This window comes from Candidozyma pseudohaemuli, assembly GCF_003013735.1.
Source record: "Candidozyma pseudohaemuli strain B12108 chromosome Unknown scaffold00001, whole genome shotgun sequence".
Lineage (NCBI taxonomy): Eukaryota > Fungi > Ascomycota > Pichiomycetes > Serinales > Metschnikowiaceae > Candidozyma > Candidozyma pseudohaemuli.
Window position 1 is genome coordinate 2,630,866 of NW_020194435.1, and position 21,183 is coordinate 2,652,048.

General features: G+C 45.6%; 7 protein-coding genes across 7 annotated transcripts; 3 read left to right on the forward strand and 4 right to left on the reverse strand.

Moving 5' to 3' along the window:
- Positions 1–144: 144 nt before the first annotated feature.
- C7M61_001190 (PIG-S family GPI transamidase component) lies at positions 145–1,650 on the forward strand (the record flags this gene model as incomplete). The annotated part of the gene is made up of 1 exon (XM_024856607.1): positions 145–1,650. The coding sequence occupies one exon, from the start codon at positions 145–147 to the stop codon at positions 1,648–1,650; it is 1,506 nt and encodes a 501-aa protein (XP_024716206.1).
- Positions 1,651–1,685: 35 nt separating this feature from the next.
- On the reverse strand, positions 1,686–4,676 carry C7M61_001191 (RNA helicase; the record flags this gene model as incomplete). The annotated part of the gene is made up of 1 exon (XM_024856608.1): positions 1,686–4,676. One exon carries the CDS (start codon positions 4,674–4,676, stop codon positions 1,686–1,688), a length of 2,991 nt encoding a protein of 996 aa, XP_024716207.1.
- A 1,299-nt stretch (positions 4,677–5,975) lies between these two features.
- ACO2 (aconitate hydratase) lies at positions 5,976–12,867 on the forward strand (the record flags this gene model as incomplete). The annotated part of the gene is made up of 2 exons (XM_024856609.1): positions 5,976–10,090; positions 10,440–12,867. The coding sequence occupies 2 exons, from the start codon at positions 5,976–5,978 to the stop codon at positions 12,865–12,867; spliced, it is 6,543 nt and encodes a 2,180-aa protein (XP_024716208.1).
- Positions 12,868–13,039: 172 nt separating this feature from the next.
- VMA2 (H(+)-transporting V1 sector ATPase subunit B) lies at positions 13,040–14,566 on the reverse strand (the record flags this gene model as incomplete). Its single annotated transcript, XM_024856610.1, has 1 exon — positions 13,040–14,566. One exon carries the CDS (start codon positions 14,564–14,566, stop codon positions 13,040–13,042), a length of 1,527 nt encoding a protein of 508 aa, XP_024716209.1.
- A 229-nt stretch (positions 14,567–14,795) lies between these two features.
- Positions 14,796–18,104, reverse strand: C7M61_001194 (uncharacterized protein; the record flags this gene model as incomplete). The annotated part of the gene is made up of 2 exons (XM_024856611.1): positions 14,796–16,835; positions 17,019–18,104. The coding sequence occupies 2 exons, from the start codon at positions 18,102–18,104 to the stop codon at positions 14,796–14,798; spliced, it is 3,126 nt and encodes a 1,041-aa protein (XP_024716210.1).
- A 145-nt stretch (positions 18,105–18,249) lies between these two features.
- C7M61_001195 (uncharacterized protein) lies at positions 18,250–19,296 on the reverse strand (the record flags this gene model as incomplete). Its single annotated transcript, XM_024856612.1, has 1 exon — positions 18,250–19,296. The coding sequence occupies one exon, from the start codon at positions 19,294–19,296 to the stop codon at positions 18,250–18,252; it is 1,047 nt and encodes a 348-aa protein (XP_024716211.1).
- A 385-nt stretch (positions 19,297–19,681) lies between these two features.
- Positions 19,682–20,683, forward strand: PTC4 (type 2C protein phosphatase; the record flags this gene model as incomplete). Its single annotated transcript, XM_024856613.1, has 1 exon — positions 19,682–20,683. One exon carries the CDS (start codon positions 19,682–19,684, stop codon positions 20,681–20,683), a length of 1,002 nt encoding a protein of 333 aa, XP_024716212.1.
- Between the last annotated feature and the right edge of the window lie 500 nt (positions 20,684–21,183).

Here is a 21,183-nt window from a genome sequence, read left to right on the forward strand (position 1 = left end):
ATACTACTAGATTCTTTTAAGAAACATAAGATCGATTTGAGTAACGAAAGCAACATTTGTTAACGTTTCCCTCCTCTCAGCATCGGTTGCAAAAAACACATACTTCACTTTCGCGCACCGTTACCAACCAGGTCTTTTAGCATAATGAAGAAAAGCCACGAGTCTGAACCCACCAAGACAGCTCGTAGGTCTGTGGTATGGATGATATTTGCCTTTGTGCTCTTTCTAGGAGTGCCAATGTTCATGTATACCACAAGTACCTATCGTGCTGTCTTGCCAATTGAGGACTTGAACCAACGCAGACAAGGGTTCGAAGAGGCCATTCAAATCAAGGTTCCTATTTACTTGAAGAGTGACAGGGATCTTGATCTTCAGTCTCTCCAATCCCAGGTTGACATTGAACTACAAAGAAAATGGGAAGTTAAGGGCAACTGGGGTGTGCAGTTGATTGCCTCAAAAGATCAAACCCCAGATGCATTTAAAGACTACGTGGTGGATATTGCATTCGACGGCAAGGACAGCCCAAGCTTGTCTCCCAACTCAAAAGCACTGACTATTCATGTGAACTGCAACGACTGTGTGATCAAAGAGTTGATCAACTTGTTCGAGATAATCTTCAAGGATGAAGTCGAATTTGTTATGAACACGATCAACAACATCAACAAAAAGGGGGCTCAGCACGAGATAGCAGTCCCACATGCATCCACATACAATGTTGTCTTCAATCTTCTTGTGGAAAATGGCATTTCGGTAGACTGGGAGATAGAGGAAGCTGTCTCTACTATGCAGCCAATATTCGACGTTTTGAAGCATTATACCAATTTCAAAGTCAGCTCACAGATCCAATACTACAGCAAACTCCACAGTCCTCCAGTTTTCGACAATACTACAAATCAGTACGTTGTCCCAACAAAGGATTTATCCACTTTTATCAACTATGGAGACTGGAACTTGATCACCCATGACGTGTACCCCACGATCAACTTCATTGTCTATTTTCCAGCAAGTAACCTGAAAGGTCATCCGCTTGTTTTAGAGCATTCGAATACGAACTCATTCATAGTTCCTCAGTGGGGTGGTGTCTACATCTACAATTCTCCCATGCCAGTTCTAGAGGACTTCACGTATACTCTCACGAAGGAACAATGGACGCCAATGTTTGATACATTTGCATCTCAACTTCTCGAGCTTATTGGCTTACCCAAGCAGCCAAAAAGTCTACCAATGAGAATCGACTCCTTTCACAGGACTATGGTTGTCAAGAACCTCAAGCATTTGTTGGAGAACCTTGCTTCCTTGGTGACTCTTTCAGAGTCATTGAATGAGATTTCAGTTCCTGAGTCCACACGCTCTCACATGGTGGAAAGTTTACAATTCTACAATGAAGCCTTGGTCGGACTTCGAGAAGGAAACTTCGATTCCGCAGTTGAGGCTTCTGCCTGGGGTTTAGAGAATTCTGACAAAGCCTTCTTCGAGAAAGAGATGGTTCAACAAGCGTACTTCCCAAGTGAGCACAAACTTGCAGTTTTCCTACCCTTGTTAGGCCCGCTCGGTGCTATTGTTACGTTCGGATTATTAGGCGTGATAAAAGAGCAGAGAAAGGAAAGAAAAGAGAAAAAAGAGGAGCTTCAGCAAAAGAAAGATTCTTAAAAGTGAAAATAAATATTTTATCTAAGTAATCTATATCAGGAGTACACAAATTCGTCCCCAGAAAGTAACAGCCCTTTTGAGGTAAGGTGTTCGATATACTCATTCCACAAGGGGTCACTTCTCAAACAGGTTGCATCTCCAATGATGATCAACCCATACCTTGCTCTAGTTAATGCGACGTTAAGTCTTCTTTCATCCTTCAAAAAACCCACCTTATTATCCTTATTGGAGCGTACGCAAGACATGATCATGAAATCCTTTTCTCTTCCCTGGAAGGCATCGATAGAGGCTATCATAATATCGGACACCGTGTGGATGGTGACGGGCTTAGAGGTGTCAAAAAAGTCATCACGATCAACATCCTCATGGATGACATCTTTATCTGGATTGATAAGGTCATTCTTCACCAATGTATTTGAAATTAAGTCTCTTTGACCTCTATAAGGCGTAATCACACCGATGTCGGACTTTTTGATGCCCTTGTCATAAATGAGAGTCATCAACACTTTTTCGATACTCAGGATCTCACCCTGGTTCGCGTAGGTCATACCGCCTTCGCTCTTAAATCTGCTCCAAACAATCTTCTCTGGTTTCTTGCCATTTGTGTCCCAAAAAGTCACAGGGTTGGCGGGGATTCCTTCCTTGATCCGATGCTCAGCCGTTATACCATCTTTGAGTAGATCGTTGTAGAACTTGTGTCTTGGAAATTCACTAATGGCAGGATGCATTCTGTATTGCGTATCAAGCATATGGGGAGTTTTGTAAGTACCATTGCGGAGAATTCTTTCGAAAAGCGATAATGAAAGGTTTGGAATATCTGAAAAGCTGCTGAGTTGCTTATGATCTCCGACGAAGACAAATTTTTCAACCCCATTCATGGAAAGTGGGATAAGAGTAGATGGTTCCGAAGATTGAGTGGCTTCATCCATGATAACAATCGGGATTCTGGGGAGAGCTTTCAATTGCAAACCACCAGCGGTGACAGTCGTCGTCAAGATCACCTTACTCAGAGCTATTATCCTGTTTGAAAAGTCAATGATTGATGACATAAGTTTCAGATATTGAGCCTTGGAAATCTTTTCATTCGGTCTTCTGAGAGCCTTCAACGCCTCTTGCTGATGGGCGGGTAAGCCATCGTAAACTTTATGATGCAAACAAATTGAAGCCAATGGATGTTCCTTGTTATATTCGATCTCTTTCTGCAAGGAAGTGATTCTTAATATCGACTTGCCGTGTTTCTCTAAGAGCTTTTCAGCAATATTATCGATTGCAATGTTGGAGGCCGCAACAACAAGAATTGGCGAGGTATGCATCTTCTCCAACATTTGCAAGATGATTTCGTGGATGGTGGAAGTTTTACCAGTGCCCGGAGGACCTTGCAAGACAGTGATTGAATTGTTCAAAACAGACTGCAAACCAACTTTTTGAGACTCATTGAATGTGTCCTTCGTCAATTGCAAGTAATTCTTGAAATTAAGCTGCTTCACCTCTTTTTGTCCCAACAATAGGTCTTTGAACTTCGGGTTCAGAAGCTTCAGCATAGCGAAAAATATTCTCGAGGTTGGAACTGAGACAGGGAGAAGTGTGAGGTAGTTGACATCCACCGCAGTCGGCAATGGCATCGTGTTCCACAGGTATAGTTCAATGGCCATTTCACAAACTTGAGGCCCTGTTGGCTTCGGACCTCTAGGTTTTCCTCTCCCCTTATAACCTTTCTTGAAGGAAGGCTTCTCAGGATTGAAGGTATCGACCATGGCAATCCGTCCGTACCATGGAATCCTGTCATCTAATACAAGAATCATACCCTGGTCTTGAGCGAAGGGTGTACTCTTAACAGCTTGCATATTCTTTGACATGTAGCGATCAAGAACATCCTGGGTGAGAAGAATTTGAACCTTGTACTGCTTGTGTTTGACGTCCTGCTGAGCATACCACTCTAAGACGAAATCTTCACTTTGCAAAACCGAGGTGTTGTTGTTCGCAAGAGCAGCCTTTTCCTCGAGGAACAAATTGAAGCACATCTCATTGTAGTAATTGGTCATATCACTATACTGAAGACGAGGCTCCGCTGATGGTTGATACTCGTAGATGCCATTGGGTAAATTAATAGGAGGGCGAGGTTTGGGTTGCACTAACTTGGATTCCTCAGTGGTACCATTCGTACTTTCAGCCTGTTTGTTAGGCTTACCGGCGGCTGACTTACCATTCTTTACTTCAGACCCCTTCGAGCCTTTGGTCAGCTTACCTTGCGCTTGATTCAGCTTTGTTCTCGACTCTGGAACAGGCCTCTGGCGAAGATAGTCAGACTTGTCTTTTTTCAGCACTGGGGATCTGGTACTACCTCTCAGAGAGGAACGACTTCCTTGATTCGAGTTTGCACTTTCAGATCCCTTGGCTTTGATAGTAGTACCCAGTTGAAATTGAGCTTTTGTGGCCATCTTGGCTTCGTAATACGCCTTCTTCTCCTCCGCATTAGGATCCACCTTCTTTGGTCTCCTGGGTTTGTCGCTCTTCTTTCCCTTACGCACCGGCGCCTTGCCCTTCAGCTTAGGTACATGTTCTGTGATACCAAGCAAGGCCTCCAAGAACCCTTGGTGGTTCTCTGGGATCCAGTTCATGCCCGAGGGAAGATCTTCAGTGAGACCACGACAGTCACGACAGTAAATGTACTTATTATTGCCTCTATTAGCCACCATGACGTTTTTATCGCTTCCGCAACGCATGCATTCGATGTCTCTGTATGTATAATATTGAGGTAACTTGGTGAAAAGGGAGCCATTTGAAAGGGAGTATGTTGCCAGTTCGGCCTCTGGGTCAGACAGCTTGGAGCATTCGGCACAACGAAGAGTGATGGCGCTTAGACCATATCGTATCATCTTCAAACCGTGAATATTGGTATCATCACACTCCTCACACTTGATGGTTTCGTCTATGTCATTGAATTTCACATTTTTATGCCTTGTGGTTGTGAAATGCTTACCAAACTCTTCCAGGCCTTCGGCCTGACAGGTTAGGCATGTGTACATGGAGTCTATAAAGTTGGTGGTTCAAATACAAGCGTTGCGATACGGTACAAAAGATTCGATTTGCGAAGAGTAGTCTGAAAGGTCGCGCAGGCCAAATGGGTGGCTGCCAAAAGTTGATAATGGTCCTCGGCAAGTTGTTAAGTAGGATTCAGTACTGCTAAAATCAAAAGATCTGGAGTATAAGAAATGATCAAATCGCTTTTGGATGGAATTCGTCGCAGAGGTCGAGTGAGTCTAGCATCACACGACTAGGTTTTGCAATCAAGAAGCACTCTTTTGTGGTAACGCCATGGTTTTGGTCCTATGCTTTGATTTAGATGAAAAATCATCATGACTTTTGTCGATGGTGGGAAGTCACCCGTCGGTGTGGGTCCGAAAGCACTGACTCTCACTATAACTCTCAAGTGCTCTTAAACCCGTTCAACGGTGGCTCAGCAGAACCCAAATATACCTTCAATGGCAAGATTCACAATAGTCTCAACGCACCAACGGTTGCATCAGTCCAGCCTCGAGTCGCGAGTTGGATTCTGGCCACAGCTCTTAATGCAAGGTATTAGACAGGCTGCAGAGAATAGGACAGTAGAAACCCATTTGGCCTGAATAGTGCGATGCCTGAGCCGCTCGAAGTGCACCGTCTAGAAAAAAGGCCCTTACAGCGCCGAGACCTACTGCCTTTCGTGATGTTTCAAAATGGAATGAAAAGAAAATATACATAAGACCGATCTAGATTTACGCGCCATCTGGACCGGACTTTTCTAGGGGTGCTTTCTCCGATAGATGAACTTGTGCAGATTCAAACCTTTTCAGACAAAGACAAAGGTTGGTTGTGAGCCATCTTAGATACAAGAATATGCACAAGCCCGAAAGGGATCCAAAAGTAGAAAAATGGAAGCCCCAGAACGCATTTAGTCACTAGATGATATTGGTAATTTTGCTTAGACGAAAGGAGGAAGGTGACTGGAAAAGTGTCCGCGCTTAAACTCGAACGATGCCTCAACGGTCTAATTTTGGTGCCAAGCCCAGGCAAATTTGCACATATTAAATTCTCGAAATTGATTCAGAGAATTTTGCTTTTGGGTTGGTAAAAAACAAGAAAATCAAATTCGCTTATATCTGTAGACGTAATTCTTGTCCCTGCTGTAGGCGGTTGTCGACATTACACTCCCTTTTCAGGAACGCGTCCTGCGTGGCTACGCGAAGGAATGTTTGTTCGATCTTAGTCTTTTTACCCGAGGCAACGGAACTACTATTGAGGGATTACACTGCTAAGATCAGCAAAAAAGACTGACACTTCAAATCATGTCTCAACCACATTTTTCTGTCTCTCTGAGCGTCTACTCGCCGGTAGAGAGCCAGCGCCAATCCACGTTTCCTAATGACCCCGTCATAGAAGAGGAGAATGAGGACGAGATTGACCAGTCGTCCGAGCTCTTTGGTTCGGACTTCAACGAGGAAGCTTCCCAAGGCTCTTATCATCAGCAAGCGGCCGACGGCAACTCCATTATGCCTGACACTTCCAGCCAGACTTTCAGATCCTACTACACTGCCACGAATGGCAGCGAACCAAGCTTCTCCTCCATCAATAACTCCTTGTTGAAACAGGACTCCAATGACAACACAGCAGAGGCCATTCCAGGCTCTATTGACCCAGACGAGACGCCACGCCTCAACTCTGAGATGCATGGCAATAATGATTCCATTTTTGACAAAACACCTGTCTTGAACACGAACGGCTTTTTCGAGGCACAGAATGCAAATGGCTCCAAATCCACAGCAAGATCCAGCGCATCCCAGCTGCAATTACCACAAAAGTTCAAGAGACTCTCCGTCACCTTGCTCCAAACCGGCTCCAACGTTTCCAGGGAATCCCACATCTTCCATAATAATTTCAGCTCCAATGCTCACAAAGCTCAGGCCCAAAACCAAGATCGGACAAGCAGAACCAGTTTGCTATACAAAAAGATTCACGAGAAGACTGATTCCCTACCTGCTCCTTCCACTCCAACCGATGAAGACACATCCGTTCTCAGCACCTCGTCCAACCTTTCCAGTGCGCCCATGCGTGCTGATGTACTGACAGATCCAGACCTTAGTCAAGATGATGTACCCCCTCGAGGTGATCTTCAAGCAGCTGCCAAACTTCAAAAGCCCGCTGGCGGCCTTAATATAATATATGGTGAAAGTGAGAATGGCGCTGCTAACGATTCAGGTGTGGATGTCCTTTCGGACAGAATTGACCCATCCAGATGGTCTGCTGCTTCCAGTACAACAGAGGATGAAGATATGTCCTCCCTTTTCATCCGGGCATTGCATTCTTTTGACGCTACTCAATCTCAACTCGAGTCCGAAAACTCTGTTTGCTTGTCTTTCGAGAAGAATGACATTGCTTTCGTCCACACGATAGACGACTCTGGCTGGGGTGAAGTGATTCTTATCGAAACGTTGGAGAGAGGCTGGGTGCCAATGAACTATTTTGCAATGGCTATTACCCCACAAGATGCTACCCAAGGCGAGGAGGTGGACTCCGATGAAATCAAGTTCTCGCATTTCATGTTCCCACTTCTAAATGCTTGTGGTAGATTTCTTTCTAATCCGCTTTCTAGAAATGGCCCTAATGGAAAGACTTTCTCCAACAAACATTTGAACGACATTAAGGATGGTGTTCGTTGCTTGCTCGATGAGACCGACTGCCTCTCGAGATCAAGTGAAATAATTGTGAAAAAGCCCGTCGTCCGTAAAGCAAGAAAAGCTTTCATGTACGATTGGTGGGAACTCATGAAGAAGGCTGCCGAGTACAAGGGCACCACAAACTTTGATAAGGTCGAAATCTTAACACTTTTTGTTCTCCTGGTTATTAGAAGAGGCGTCTACTTCTTTGACGTTTGGCTCACAGAGAGCAAGGACATCATCCAAAAAGAAGCCGAAAAGAGGCTTCGAAACGACATCAACACATATCCACTTCTTCGTACACCTCCCTTGGCGAAGCAGCGTGTGACAGAAATCAAGGGCATCTTGTACTCATACTTGTCCCTTATAATGGGTCGTTTAGACTTGATCGAACACAATCCTCAAGGATGTGAGCTACTTGAGAAGATATCTTGTCACATTCTACTTCTCCTTAGTGAGCTCCTATTTATCTCAAAAACAGGCCTTGAATACACTTCAAGCAAGTCTACTGAACTCGATGCTTCAATGGATGCTTTCATGTCATTTGGAGACCAACTCGTGACGTGTGTTAAAGTGCTCATCAATAAGACTGTTGGTGCTGATCAGGCATCAAGGGCATTCAGTGGTGAGAGCTCTCAAAACCAAGATTATACTTTCACTGCCGAAGGAATTCGCTTGAGGCAAGTTGCAGCCAGAACTATCAAGGCCATCAATACCAGTGTTCGCTCGATCAATGAGTTGTTCGACAATGTTGGGGATTTCAAGTTGAGCTCTGAGAGATCTTATCCAGATTACCTCAAAATGAGAATTGACCCTGTTGATTTCATCCGTCAATGCTCTGTTGGAATGGTTCAATCTCATTCTCTCAAGAACAAGGACTTGAGAGTGATGAAGAAGAAGAATGGCAGAAGCACAAACCGTTACTCCATGTTCAGATCAGGAAAAGCAGGTGGTCTTGGGATGACCCCTAATGGCGTTGACCTGCTTCACAAAGTCATGCTTCTTGACACTGACGATACTCCATTCGACGCCACCACCGCCGAATTTCAACCTTTTATTTCCAAGGACTCAGGTAAGAACAAAGCTTATACCATCAAAGACGAGCTTCTTGTTGACGCAAATGGAACATTATTGGGTGCCTCTTTCAAGGGTTTAATCTACACGCTTACGAATGAGGATTCGCCGCCACAATACTTCTTTATTTCAGGATTCTTCATTTGTTTGAGGAGCTTCGCAAGTGGCATTGACTTGCTCGAGGGACTTATCTCAAGGTTCGAAGAAAGTGAAGGAGAGCAAGATAACTCAGATGCCTTACTCGAGGTTCGTTTAAAGAAAAGAAGACGTTTGATCATAGCGATTTTCAAGATTTGGATGGAGTCATTCTGGAGCTATGAATCTGATAGTCCATTGTTGTGCACTCTTATCAATTTCTTCAATGAGGGTATTTATCCACATCTTCCTCTTGATGCCATGAAGTTGATAGAACTTGCGGCTAAATTGTCCATTAAGGACAGCAAGGGCAAGGATAAAAGGCAGCTTGTTGAGAGACATATCACTCTCAAAAAATTCGAGAGAAAAGATTCAGGAGCCGACCTCCGTGATCTCGAGGATACTTCCCGTTACTCCATCATCGAGGACAACGAGCTTTCCAGAATCAGCTCCAGTAGCTCTATTGCCAGTTCCTTGAAGTCGATGACTTTAGGCCTTTCACTTTCAGGTCTGAACCCCTCATCGGGAACTTTGTTGAGTAAAACACAACAGGCAACAGTTGAGACTACGGTAATGAAGTTTAGAGAAGTGCTTGGTGACGCATGGTGCCCTCGTCACTTTGTTGAATCGGCGGTACTTCATACCATACCCCTTAAGCCTATGTTGTCAACATGGTTCAATTTATGTGAAGAGAAGTGGGAATTGGATCAATACAGACCAAATTTGTTGGACTTCCAGGTCTTGGAGTTCTCCAATCAATTAACGTTGATTGAATCGGAGATTTACTGCTCTATTAAGTCCAGTGAATTGCTCAATGAGAATTACACCGCTAAGAAGGCGCATCTCAAACTTGCTAACAATGTTCGTCAATCATTGTTATTCACGAACTGTTTGTCTGGATACGTGCTTGAGTCAATTTTGCAACCCGGACTTACTGACAAGCAGAGGGTCAATCACGTCAAGCAGTGGCTTAAGGTTGGTTTCAGTTGTTACGAAATGCGTAACTTCAACTCTATGGTTGCCATTATTACTTCCTTGCAATCACACTTGATTACCAGAGTGAAGCGCATTTGGGAAGAACTTCCCCAGAAGTATACTCATCTTTACGAGTATCTCTGCAATGTGGCACATCCTCAAAACAACTTCAGTGTCTACAGAGAGAAATTGAGATTCTTTTTGGAAAACGGCGAATACAATTACCCTGTGGTGCCGTACTTTTCCTTGTTTCTCCAAGATTTGACCTTCGTGACGGACGGTAATCCCAACTACAGAAAGGCCAACACATTTTTGAACCAGAAGCTTATTAATATTGACAAGCATCTCAAACTCACGAGAGTGATTGCCGATATCGAGAGTTTGCAGATTCGCTATGTGGAAGAAGACGGCTCGAGAAGAAGATCTAGATTCTCACTCAACCTTGGCAAGAACACCACCGCTGACTTGAAGATTGTGAGTAACCCTGCATTGCAAGAACTTGTGTTACTTGAATTTTTCAAGATCGCTCAGCTCAATAAGGGTGAAGAGGATAGAGCTTGGAAGTTGAGTTGTGATTTGCAGCCTAGGGATACACCCAGGGTGAACTAAGTGCCGAGACTAGTAGCTGCTAGAGTGGCTGCGAAAACAGAGAGAACAAACGAATGCGTTTTCTCACGTGGACATGCAAGATAGAGAGAGGCACGGGTGTGATACACCAGGTAGGCCTGCGCACGGCAATGAGAGCGGTGAGTCACATTATCTAGACAGGTCTTTTATGCTTCCGCGCGTTATAAGCACAACTACAGTGTTATCTATTGGCCGAGGTGTAGGACCTTGGTGCATAGTGGGGTATAGTATTGAAAAATTTACTACCAGTACATCGCGAGTGATTCACACATAGAAACAACAGAGTAAACACAAGACAATGCTAGCCACTCGAAGCTCCATTATTGTCTCGAGAAGGCTCTCCGTCAGGACCTTGGCTACTAATGCCGATCTTGCAGCTTCGTTCTCGGTTCCTCCAGAGTACCAAGCCAGAACACCTCCCTATGCTAAGCTCATATCTAACTTGGGTGAGGTCAAGAAGTTGGTCAACAACAAGCCTTTGACTTTGGCTGAAAAGATCTTGTACTCCCATTTGGTGGATCCCCATGACAGTTTGGCTACCTGCAATGGTGACTTGAGTAATATCCGTGGTCAACAGTACTTGAAGTTGCACCCAGACAGGGTAGCCATGCAAGATGCTTCCGCTCAGACAGCTTTGTTGCAGTTTATGACTACTGGTATGTCAAGCACTGCTGTCCCTGCCTCGATTCATTGTGACCACTTGATCGTGGGTAAGGATGGTGCGGACTCCGATTTGACCTCATCGATTGCAACCAACAAGGAAGTTTTCGACTTTTTGCAGAGTTGCGGTGAAAAATACGGTATTCAGTTTTGGGGTCCTGGTTCTGGTATCATTCATCAGATTGTGTTGGAGAACTTCTCCGTTCCTGGTTTGATGATGTTGGGTACAGACTCTCACACGCCAAACGCTGGTGGTTTGGGTGCTATCGCCATTGGTGTGGGTGGTGCTGATGCTGTTGACGGTTTGACAGGCACCCCATGGGAATTGAAGGCTCCAAAGATTTTGGGTGTCAAGTTGACTGGTAAGATGAACGGTTGGACCTCTCCTAAGGACGTTATCACCCACCTTGCAGGTATCTTGACTGTCCGTGGTGGTACTGGCTACATTGTCGAGTACTTTGGTGAAGGTGTGGAGAACTTGTCTTGTACTGGTATGGCCACCATCTGTAATATGGGTGCTGAGATTGGTGCTACTACCTCCACTTTCCCATACCAGGATGCTCACCGTCGTTACTTGATCCAAACAAACAGAGGTCCTATTTCCCAGGCTGCTGATGTTGCCTTGCATAAGTACGGCTTCTTGAAGGCCGATGAGGGTGCCGAGTACGACAAGGTTATCGAGATTGACTTGAACACCTTGGAGCCTCACATCAACGGTCCATTTACCCCAGATTTGTCTACTGCCATCTCTGATTTTGGTACCAAGGCTAAGTCTGATGGCTGGCCCTCCGAGGTCAGTGCCGGTTTGATTGGTTCATGTACCAACTCTTCTTACCAGGATATGTCCCGTGCTGTGTCTATCATCACGCAAGCTGAGAAGGCTGGCTTGAAGCCAAAGATTCCTTTCTTTGTCACTCCTGGTTCTGAGCAGATCAGAGCCACTATTGAGAGAGATGGTTTGACCAACATCTTCGAGAGAAACGGTGCCATTGTCTTGGCCAACGCTTGTGGTCCATGCATTGGTCAGTGGGACAGATCTGATGTTCCAAAGACCTCCACATCTTCCAACGCCATTTTCACCTCGTTCAACAGAAACTTTAGAGCCAGAAACGACGGTAACAGAAACACTATGAACTTCTTGACCTCGCCAGATATCGTCACCGCCATGATCTACTCTGGTGACATGAACTATAACCCACTCACTGACTCCATCAAGACCGATGATGGTCAAGAATTCAAGTTTGAGCCTCCTCAGGGTGTTGAGTTGCCTGGTGACGGTTTCATCAAGGGCCGTGAGGAATTCTACCCTGACCCTGACCCACAGCCAAAGCCTGAGGTCGAGGTGAACGTCTCCCCTGACTCTGACAGACTTCAAATCTTGGAGCCATTCGAGCCTTGGTCTGGTGAAGAATTGTCCACTACTGTCTTGTTGAAGGTAGAAGGTAAGTGTACCACAGACCACATTTCTGCCGCTGGTTCATGGTTGAAGTACAAGGGCCATCTTGAAAACATTTCGTACAACACGTTGATCGGTGCTGTCAACAAGGAAACCGGAGAAGTCAACACCGCTTACGACCTCAATGGTGACTCCTACGGAATCCCAGAGTTGATGTTCAAGTGGAAGGAGGACAAGCGTCCTTGGATTGTTGTTGCTGAGCACAACTACGGTGAGGGTTCCGCCAGAGAGCATGCTGCTATGTCTCCTAGGTTTACTGGTGGTTCTATTATTTTGGTCAAGTCCTTTGCCAGAATTCACGAGACCAACTTGAAGAAGCAGGGTATGTTGCCATTGACTTTCGCTGATGAGGCTGACTACGACAAGATCGTTGCAGGTGACCAGCTCACAACTGTCGATTTGAGAGACATGGTTGCCAAGGACGGAAACAACGGTGGTACCTTGAGAGTTAAGGTCACCAAGAGAGATGGCTCTGGAGAGTTTGAGATTCTCTGTAAGCACACAATGTCCAAGGACCAGATCGATTTCTTCAAGGCTGGTTCCGCCATCAATCACATTGGTAATTTGAAGAAGCAACAAGAGGCCAACGCGGCCTAGACGTACACTCGTCACACATTCATTCTATAGCATCATAACAGTCTACTGTGAATATAAATCATTACGTGAATAGCTTTTGTTTTAAAAAGGTACGGAAAAATGAGAGCACTCTAAAGTAGTAAAGAGACAATATGCTATGAAATGAAGTCGGGAACAATTAGCGTTCGGATGCTTAGGCGTCGATCAAGTCGTGGGACTTGTCGGGGTTCTCTTCCTCATCGTCATCGTCCTGGTCTCTGGCTCTGTCGTAGAACTCGTTCAAGATCTTAGGACTGATTCTGTTCAACATCTCCTTAGGGTAGATTCTCAACAAGGACCAGGCGAGATCCAAGGAGTCAAACACAGATCTGTCTTCGTAGGCACCCTGGGCGATAAAGTTCTTCTCGAACTTCTCCAAGAATTCCAAGGACAACTTGTCCTCAGTGGACAAAGCTTCTTCACCAACGACGGACTTCATGGCAGCAGCATCCCTACCAATAGCGTACTTGGCGTACAACTGGTTAGAAACATCACCGTGGTCCTTTCTTGTCATACCCTCACCAATGGCAGACTTCATCAAACGAGACAAAGATGGCAAGACATTAATAGGTGGGTAGATACCTCTGTTGGACAATTGACGGTCGACGAAAATCTGACCCTCGGTAATGTAACCGGTCAAATCAGGAATAGGATGTGTGATATCATCGTTAGGCATGGTCAAAATTGGAATCTGAGTAATAGAACCATTTCTGCCCTCAACTCTACCAGCTCTCTCGTAGATGGTGGACAAATCTGTGTACATGTAACCTGGGTAACCTCTTCTACCAGGAACCTCCTCTCTGGCAGCAGACACCTCTCTCAAGGCGTCAGCGTAAGAGGACATATCAGTCAAGATTGTCAAAACGTGTCTCTCGGTTTGGTAAGCCAAGTACTCAGCAGTGGTCAAAGCTAATCTTGGAGTAATGATTCTCTCAATAGTAGGGTCGTTAGCCAAGTTCAAGAACAAGGAGGTTCTTTCCAAAGATCCATTCTCCTCAAAGTCCTGCTTGAAGAATCTGGAGGTTTCCAAGTTCACACCCATAGCAGCGAAAACAATGGAGAAATTCTCCTCATGACCATCGTGAACATCCTTGGTAGGTCTAACCAAACCAGCCTGTCTACAAATCTGAGCAGCAATTTCGTTATGTGGCAAACCAGAAGCAGAGAAAATAGGAATCTTCTGGCCTCTGGCAATCGAGTTCATGGTGTCGATAGCGGAGACACCGGTCGAGATCATCTCCTCAGGGTAGATACGAGCGTATGGGTTGATTGGAGAACCGTTGATGTCCAAGTAGTCCTCAGCAAAAATTCTGGGGCCCTTGTCAATTGGACGACCAGAACCGTCGAAAACACGTCCCAACATATCTTCAGAGACGGCAATCTTCAAGTTCTCACCAGTGAACTCAACCTTGGTCTTTTTGATATCAATACCAGATGTACCTTCGAACACCTGGACAATAGCTTTGGTGCCCCTAACTTCCAACACCTGGCCAGCTCTGACAGATCCATCAGGCAAAGTCAAGTTGACAATCTCATTAAAGGAAGGGAACTTGACATTGTCCAAAATGACCAAAGGACCATTGACACCACCGACGGTGTTGTAATTGATTCTTGGCTTGATCTTGAAGCCCTCAGTGACGGCCTTCTTGTTCAATTCGTACAATTCCTTGTCTGACAACATATTCGGTGAGTCTCCACAAAGATTGAGCTGTGAACGGAAATTCTAGGTTGGGGACGATGAACGTTCAATCTCACTAGGAATGAGGATAGGTTATCGCTTTTCGTCGATAATTAGACCAGCAATCATCATGCAGGCATTTACTGTGGCATGCTCACCGTTACGCACTACCTTGGCTGCAAAATGGCCTACAATTTCTGTTCAGTGCGAGCGATCCACGCTCTACTATAAATTAATAAAGACGACTCACCACATCCCAATCGGCAAGGTGTGACCTAGTGTTCTTCATCATGGTTTGAGTAGCAATTTTGACAGCCTCGTCATCGTCATCTCCGTTATCTCGGCCACTGCCTTTGCCATTCGCTACTAGCTTGTGCACGTTGTCCATCACCTCTTTGAGATCATAAAAGTCAATCTCTTGCTTTGAGGCCGAGTCCGGCTCGGTCGAGCGATCAACTTTGATAGAAGACTTGCTGGTGTCCTCGTCTGTATCCAGAAAGCCTTCGCTGACGGCACCATATATCTTCTGATCCGGATCGATACTAGGAGTCTGCTGAATTTTAGGTTGGGATGGTGCTCGAGATAAATAGTTACTGTAGAATTCTCTGAGCTTCGAGGAACTCTCGTGGGTATGAAGACTAGCATGAGCCGTGTTCGGATACGAATCCTCTGTTCCACCTGAAGAGGCAGTCGAAGGAAGTTGATTAATATCAATACCCACACCACTCAGCATTGAATAGCTCATTGCACCATGAGAGACCTGTGGCTTCAAGGAAACTGACTGTTCCTGAATTCTGTGTTTGAAGTATTGGTCCATCTCGGCAATGCTTTCCAAGGTTTTCCTGAAGTCGTACCTTCGACTATTTTCCTCAGACTTATTATCCGGCTCTCCTCTCAATTGACCATAGGTGCTGGAAAGCAAATCCCTCGTTGATTGCTTCTTGGTGGGTTGTGGAACTGTATCAATCGTTTGATGTATGAGGATTTCAAAGTTGACCAAAATCTTCACCACAACCAGAATGAACTTCAAATACTCTTTCAACGTGAGCTTTGTAAATGGCTTAGTTAGAATCTTATGGGGTACGATCACCATTCTTTTTCCTTGAAAAGTACTGGACTTTACCTTCTCGCTCAGAAGCTTCTTGTCTTCTATAAGGTTAGGTGGCTCTGGGGTTTCCAGAAATACCTCTGGGTGAAACAGCTCAGTCGGTGGCGATTCTGACAGCGCCAGCCGTACAGATGCTCTGCGTTGAAAGTTGGCTGTCTTGAACGACAAGGGCACTTGAATCACATTATCCTTTATGATTATCTTATCAAGGGATGGTCTAGGGCCAGGGAGTTTGTTAGCTTCCTCCTCCGATGGCTCTTTCTCGACCGAGTTTGCCTCACTCTCGTCGTGAACTAGAAAGTTGATCTTCTCTTGAACCTGATCAAAAAACTTGCCATCAGGGAGTTGACGGACAAGAAAATCTAGAAATGGAAGATGCACAGGGGTTCCGCCGTTGCTCAATAATTCCACCATGAGTACCTGGAGATGTATGAGGTTCTCCAAAAACATGTTGATAGCTATGAGTTTGTTGTTATGCAGTAGGAAAGACTCTAGCGAAAGTATGGGTTGCCCAAAAAAGTCCAATTTGAGGCTTCTACTTCTTGGGCCTGGCGGCTGGTTCTTCCACACTTCGTACTTCGGAAATACCACCTGACGTAGCACCTTATAGTGGTGATACTGAATGATAGCGGTCTGTCTTGCAGCCCGTGTAGAATCCACTTGCTGGGTCTTAAGAATCCTTTCATTGATGCTGTTGGAAAGTGTCTGGTGCTGGTTGATTATGCTCTCCCTCATTTTCTGTACCAGACTCTCCTTGTCTTTAATCTTCAACGACGTTTCGTCCACCTTTGCTTGTAGCGAAGCCACTCGCTTATTCAAAAGCTGTCGAGACCTCTCAATGTCATTTTGCTTGAGACGGGAGTTGAGAATGGCAAGCTTCTGAAGCTGTAACGCTAAGTCCTTGATTGTGTACAGCTTAGGCTTAGGAGCCTCTTCTTTCTCGATTGGCTTGGCGTGTGAGCCTCCGTGCTCTTTATGTGAATATCCTGGATGTCGGCTCTCTTGTATACTTCTGCATTTATCAAATATGTCGTCTATCTCAGCTCTCATTTGATCATTAAGCTTCTCGTTTGAAATCACGGAACTGCGTATCACTTCAATCTCCTGTTGGATACATGTTGCACAAAGCATATCCGGCGCTAGGACGTCATTGCCATTTGCAAGCTTTTTTTTGGGCTTTGACATGGCAATCGTCTACTCATGTGAAGGAAGGAGAAGATGTGGTAACTTGGATTGATAGTACTGTTATCGCGCATGAGACTACATAAGGTGCTGATGGCTGCAAACAGAGCGCTAATTTTTTTTAAAGTTCTTCCGAAGCTGGCGCCTTTCCACGAGCTCTCTTACCATAAGGGCAATGGCCTCTTCGACGTCGGATTCCACGTCAACGGCCAAAAAACCGCATCTCCATGTTTTGCTGAGCTGCCTTCCGTCTTCTATTAATTTGGGCGACGCAAGAGGCAGATCCGCGTGGGTACACACAAGCCAAATAGGGGGTGGACAAGACGGATCCGCCGGGTCAGAAGAGATATCTAGAAGTCTCGAGCCACCAGGGCTGCGAGATTGGGGTGTCGGTTTACGGACCTCATCCACAAGTAAGCCGCGAAGAGCCGTTTTGAAGGAGAATACATCTGACTCCTTACCACTCTCCCACGAAACCTTGTATGTGTAATATTCTTGCCATGCCTCGTCGAGCGTCTGCTTCATCACGGGAAGCAAGTCGAAGCCGTTTTCGTTGTTTGCCGCGGAGAAGCCCGAGGACTCGTCGTAGGAAGGTGGAAGACTGGATGGTACAGCACTGTAGACAAAGTAATAACCATCCACAGTGCCATTCAATTCGCTTGCCCCACTGGCGACAATGAGTGGGTTGGTGCTGACAGGCTGCCGTGGCTCGTTGGCAAGATTGTGCAAAATGTCCTTTTCTAATTTGATGTATAGCGATGCCTCTAGAAACGGCACGACTTGTTTGGGATTGAAAGCGGGTGTATCTATGAGCTCCATTAGTATTGGAGTGGACTGAATTGAGTTTCCACGAGTGTAAATGGAGTAGATGTGGTTGCTGCTTTGGATAGCCACCCCATTGCTTTGAGTAACTGGCATCGTGGGCCTTTTCGTCGTGTTACTCACCAAACTGTTGTAAACAACAGGACTTAGCACGACTCTATCGCTAGTCAAGGCCAGGTTGAGCGTGTCTCTTGGTGAATAAGTATCGAGAACTTGTCTGGATAGTATGGACTCGGGGAAATACGTGAAAAGTATTGGTTGTGTTTGTTGCAGAGGGTAGTATGTCTCTCGAAAACTCCCCATGGTGACTTTTGATATTAGAGAAGTCTTCCCGCTCTTGGCGCCACCAAGAAAGGCGAGACGAACTGGATCTTTATCATTGGTTGGTTTGTCAACATCAAGGGCCAGCCTTTTAAGAAGTGACTTCATAGGCAGGGCATCGGTTGGTTAGCTGGATAAAGAGGGAAATATTCTAGATATGGTGCACGGGTGTATTGGCTGCGAAATCTACAGGGTAGGGAAAAGTCCGTGATTTTGACATACACGTAAAGAACTAAAAAAGGAGGTTTGGTTGCTAGTACGCAGGGCAAGTGGCTACGCCAAGCTTAGAGTCACCTTGGCCGTAGTACAAAAACCACTTGCCTTTAAACTGAACGATTCCCTCAGTGAAGACAACCTTATCGACTTGGCCGTCAATCTCACCAGCATCCTCAGGCACCAAAATCGGCTTCTCCAAGCGTGCCAATGGTCCATCTTGCAAATTGTCATAATCAATAAGCATTTGCGAAATGGTGTACGTTGCCTGTGGGTACGGTCCAGCACCTGTGGTGGACGAATTGTAGAACAAGACGTAGTAGTTCTGGTGTGGGTTTCCCGTATCAAGCTTGATTGGTGCCGGTCCAGGCTCAATTAACCGGTCCTGCCAGTCAAATTTGCCTGTGGCGTACACAGCACTCAGAAAGTCGTGGCTTGTGATTTTCCAATGTGTCAAATCAGAGCTCGTAGCAAGGTAGAATCCGGACTCGCCCCAGATCATGTAATACTGGCCGTCCTTGTGTTTCTCTACGAACACGGCACCACTCTTCAGCCATGCCCGACGGATAAACTGTGTTCCGTCGAGCGCATTGCTGATTTCTGCCCAATCGTCGTTTTTGATAATAGGTGGGTGCTTCTTCCACTCAAATAAGTCCCACAGCTCGGCCACACACAATCGTGCGTAGGATCCATCGTAAGCAGTGTAGGTCATGATGAACTTCTTAGTTTCGGGATCACGGACAATTCGGGGATCTTCACAACCACCTTTTTGCTCCCATTCCTCGGTGGGATACAAGACCGGCTTGTTGTGCCTTTTAAAGTTGTAGCCATCACTCAGCCACGCAATACCCACGTACAGCGTTTTCTTGCTGTCTTGAGCCCTATAGAGCAAATAAACTCGACCATCCACGACAATTGCCGTAGCATTGTAAACATACGCCTCCTCCCAGGTATTCTCTGGGTTTGGAGTCAAGATCGGGTTGTGCTCGTACCTGGAGAAGTGTGGTCCGATAGGGAAGGTTCTGGGCGCCTTGTAATGGCCATCTCCCGAGGGAGTATCGGGGCCTATTTTAGGAAGAGAATTCATTAACCCCTTCAAAATATTCTGAAAGACCATTGCTTTTTATAGTTGGTTTCATGGAACTGAGCCATATCTCCACTGCAGGACTAGCTTTGAGGCAGTGGGGATCAGCACCCCAAAAAGTGAGAGGAAAAAAGAGAGCGACTAGTGAGGCGAATCCAAAAAAGTGGCTTTCACCTTTTTACAATTCACCCCTTTTGTGACCAAAACTCGACTGATTGTGCCAGCTACTCCGGGCTCTCCTCCAATTACATTTGAAGCTTGCCAGTCTGTCCTGACCAGAGTTACAACTCGTCTTGTTCCGCTTTTACCCTACCAGTCAAGTACATTCCGAGAAGCTCACCCGCCGAAAGCTAAATTTATCCCCCCTGCTCAATAGCATATTTTCTCCATGGGTCAACTCTTGTCACATCCGGTAGAGGAGAAGTCCATAGATTTCCGGGAGCATTCGACCATTTCCTATGCCATAGGCTCGATGCAAGGCTATAGAATGACCATGGAAGATGCCCATGACGTCAGGGTTTCCGATGATGAAAACCTTGCCGTGTTTGGCGTGTTCGATGGTCACGGTGGTAAGGAGATCGCCGAGATCTTGAAGGGGAAATTAGTGGCAACTATCTTCCGAAGGCTCTCTGCAACAATCAAGAAAAACAAAGACACAGAGTTGCTGACATACATCCGTCTCATCAAGGATTGCTTCTTCCAAGTTGATGCCGAACTTCCGGAGTCAGATGCCGCTAATTGTGGCAGCACTGCTATTATCACTACTATTATCGCCAAAAAGTATGTCATTGTGGCCAATACGGGTGACTCCAGATCCATTCTTTCGCTTAAAGGTGGCTTCCTGAAGAATCTCTCGTTTGACCACAAACCTTCTACGATGGGCGAACGTGTTCGTATCGAAAATAGCGGCGGGTATGTCATCAATGGAAGAGTGAACGAGGTTTTGGCCTTGTCCCGTGCTTTCGGAGACTTCAACTTCAAGTTGCCTTTGCTCTCGCTTAACCCATCGGAACGTCACAATGCATACCTAGAACAAAATCGGAAGCTTATCAAGGACAATTTGGTTGCTCTCCCACCTGAGCTCTATCAAGTCAGTGTTGAACCCGATGTTCTTGTTTACGATCTAAAGTTCTTGAGTGAGCCTGAGTTCATTGTATTGGCATGCGACGGTATCTGGGATTGCTACACAAATGACCAATTGATACGTCTTATTCGCAAACGATTACGGGACGGTTGGAATTTGCAACATATCAGTGAGTACGTGCTCAATGACTGTATCAGCATGGCAAACAATATCACAGGAATTGGCTTTGACAACATGACTTTGATGATTGTTGCCCTACATACCAATGGCTCGCTTGAACAGTGGGGACAACAATTCAAGAAGTGATGATTTACGACGACGATTATAGGCATTGACAACCCCGCAGCCCATCCGGGTTGAGGCGGTTATAGAACAGGGTCGCTGTCACGAGATTAATGCTACGAGCGCTGGTTGCGAAAAAGATCAGGCCAGGATTGCACACCAGTGTTTACACATTTAATGTTCACAAACACCCAATTAATCTTTTGAGCCACGACGCTGTCTCTGCGAGTATTTAGAACGAATTGAAAGTATTCTGGCAAAGAAATAAAATTGTGCTAGCCGTAAGCCAAAACATACACGAGCAAGCCAAGGCCGCCTGCAGAAGAGCCTGTTCTACCCACTGGAGCCGCGCTATCTACAGTAGACCAATGTCCTTGTACTTTTACTTCCTCCTCTGCAGCATCAGCATCATCCGTTCTATTCATTAAACCATTAGCATAGCATTAAGAGTGTTGTGACTCATTGTCATAATAAACCATTTCCCCTTACCTATTTGCATCACCGCCATAGCATTTTCAGCATAC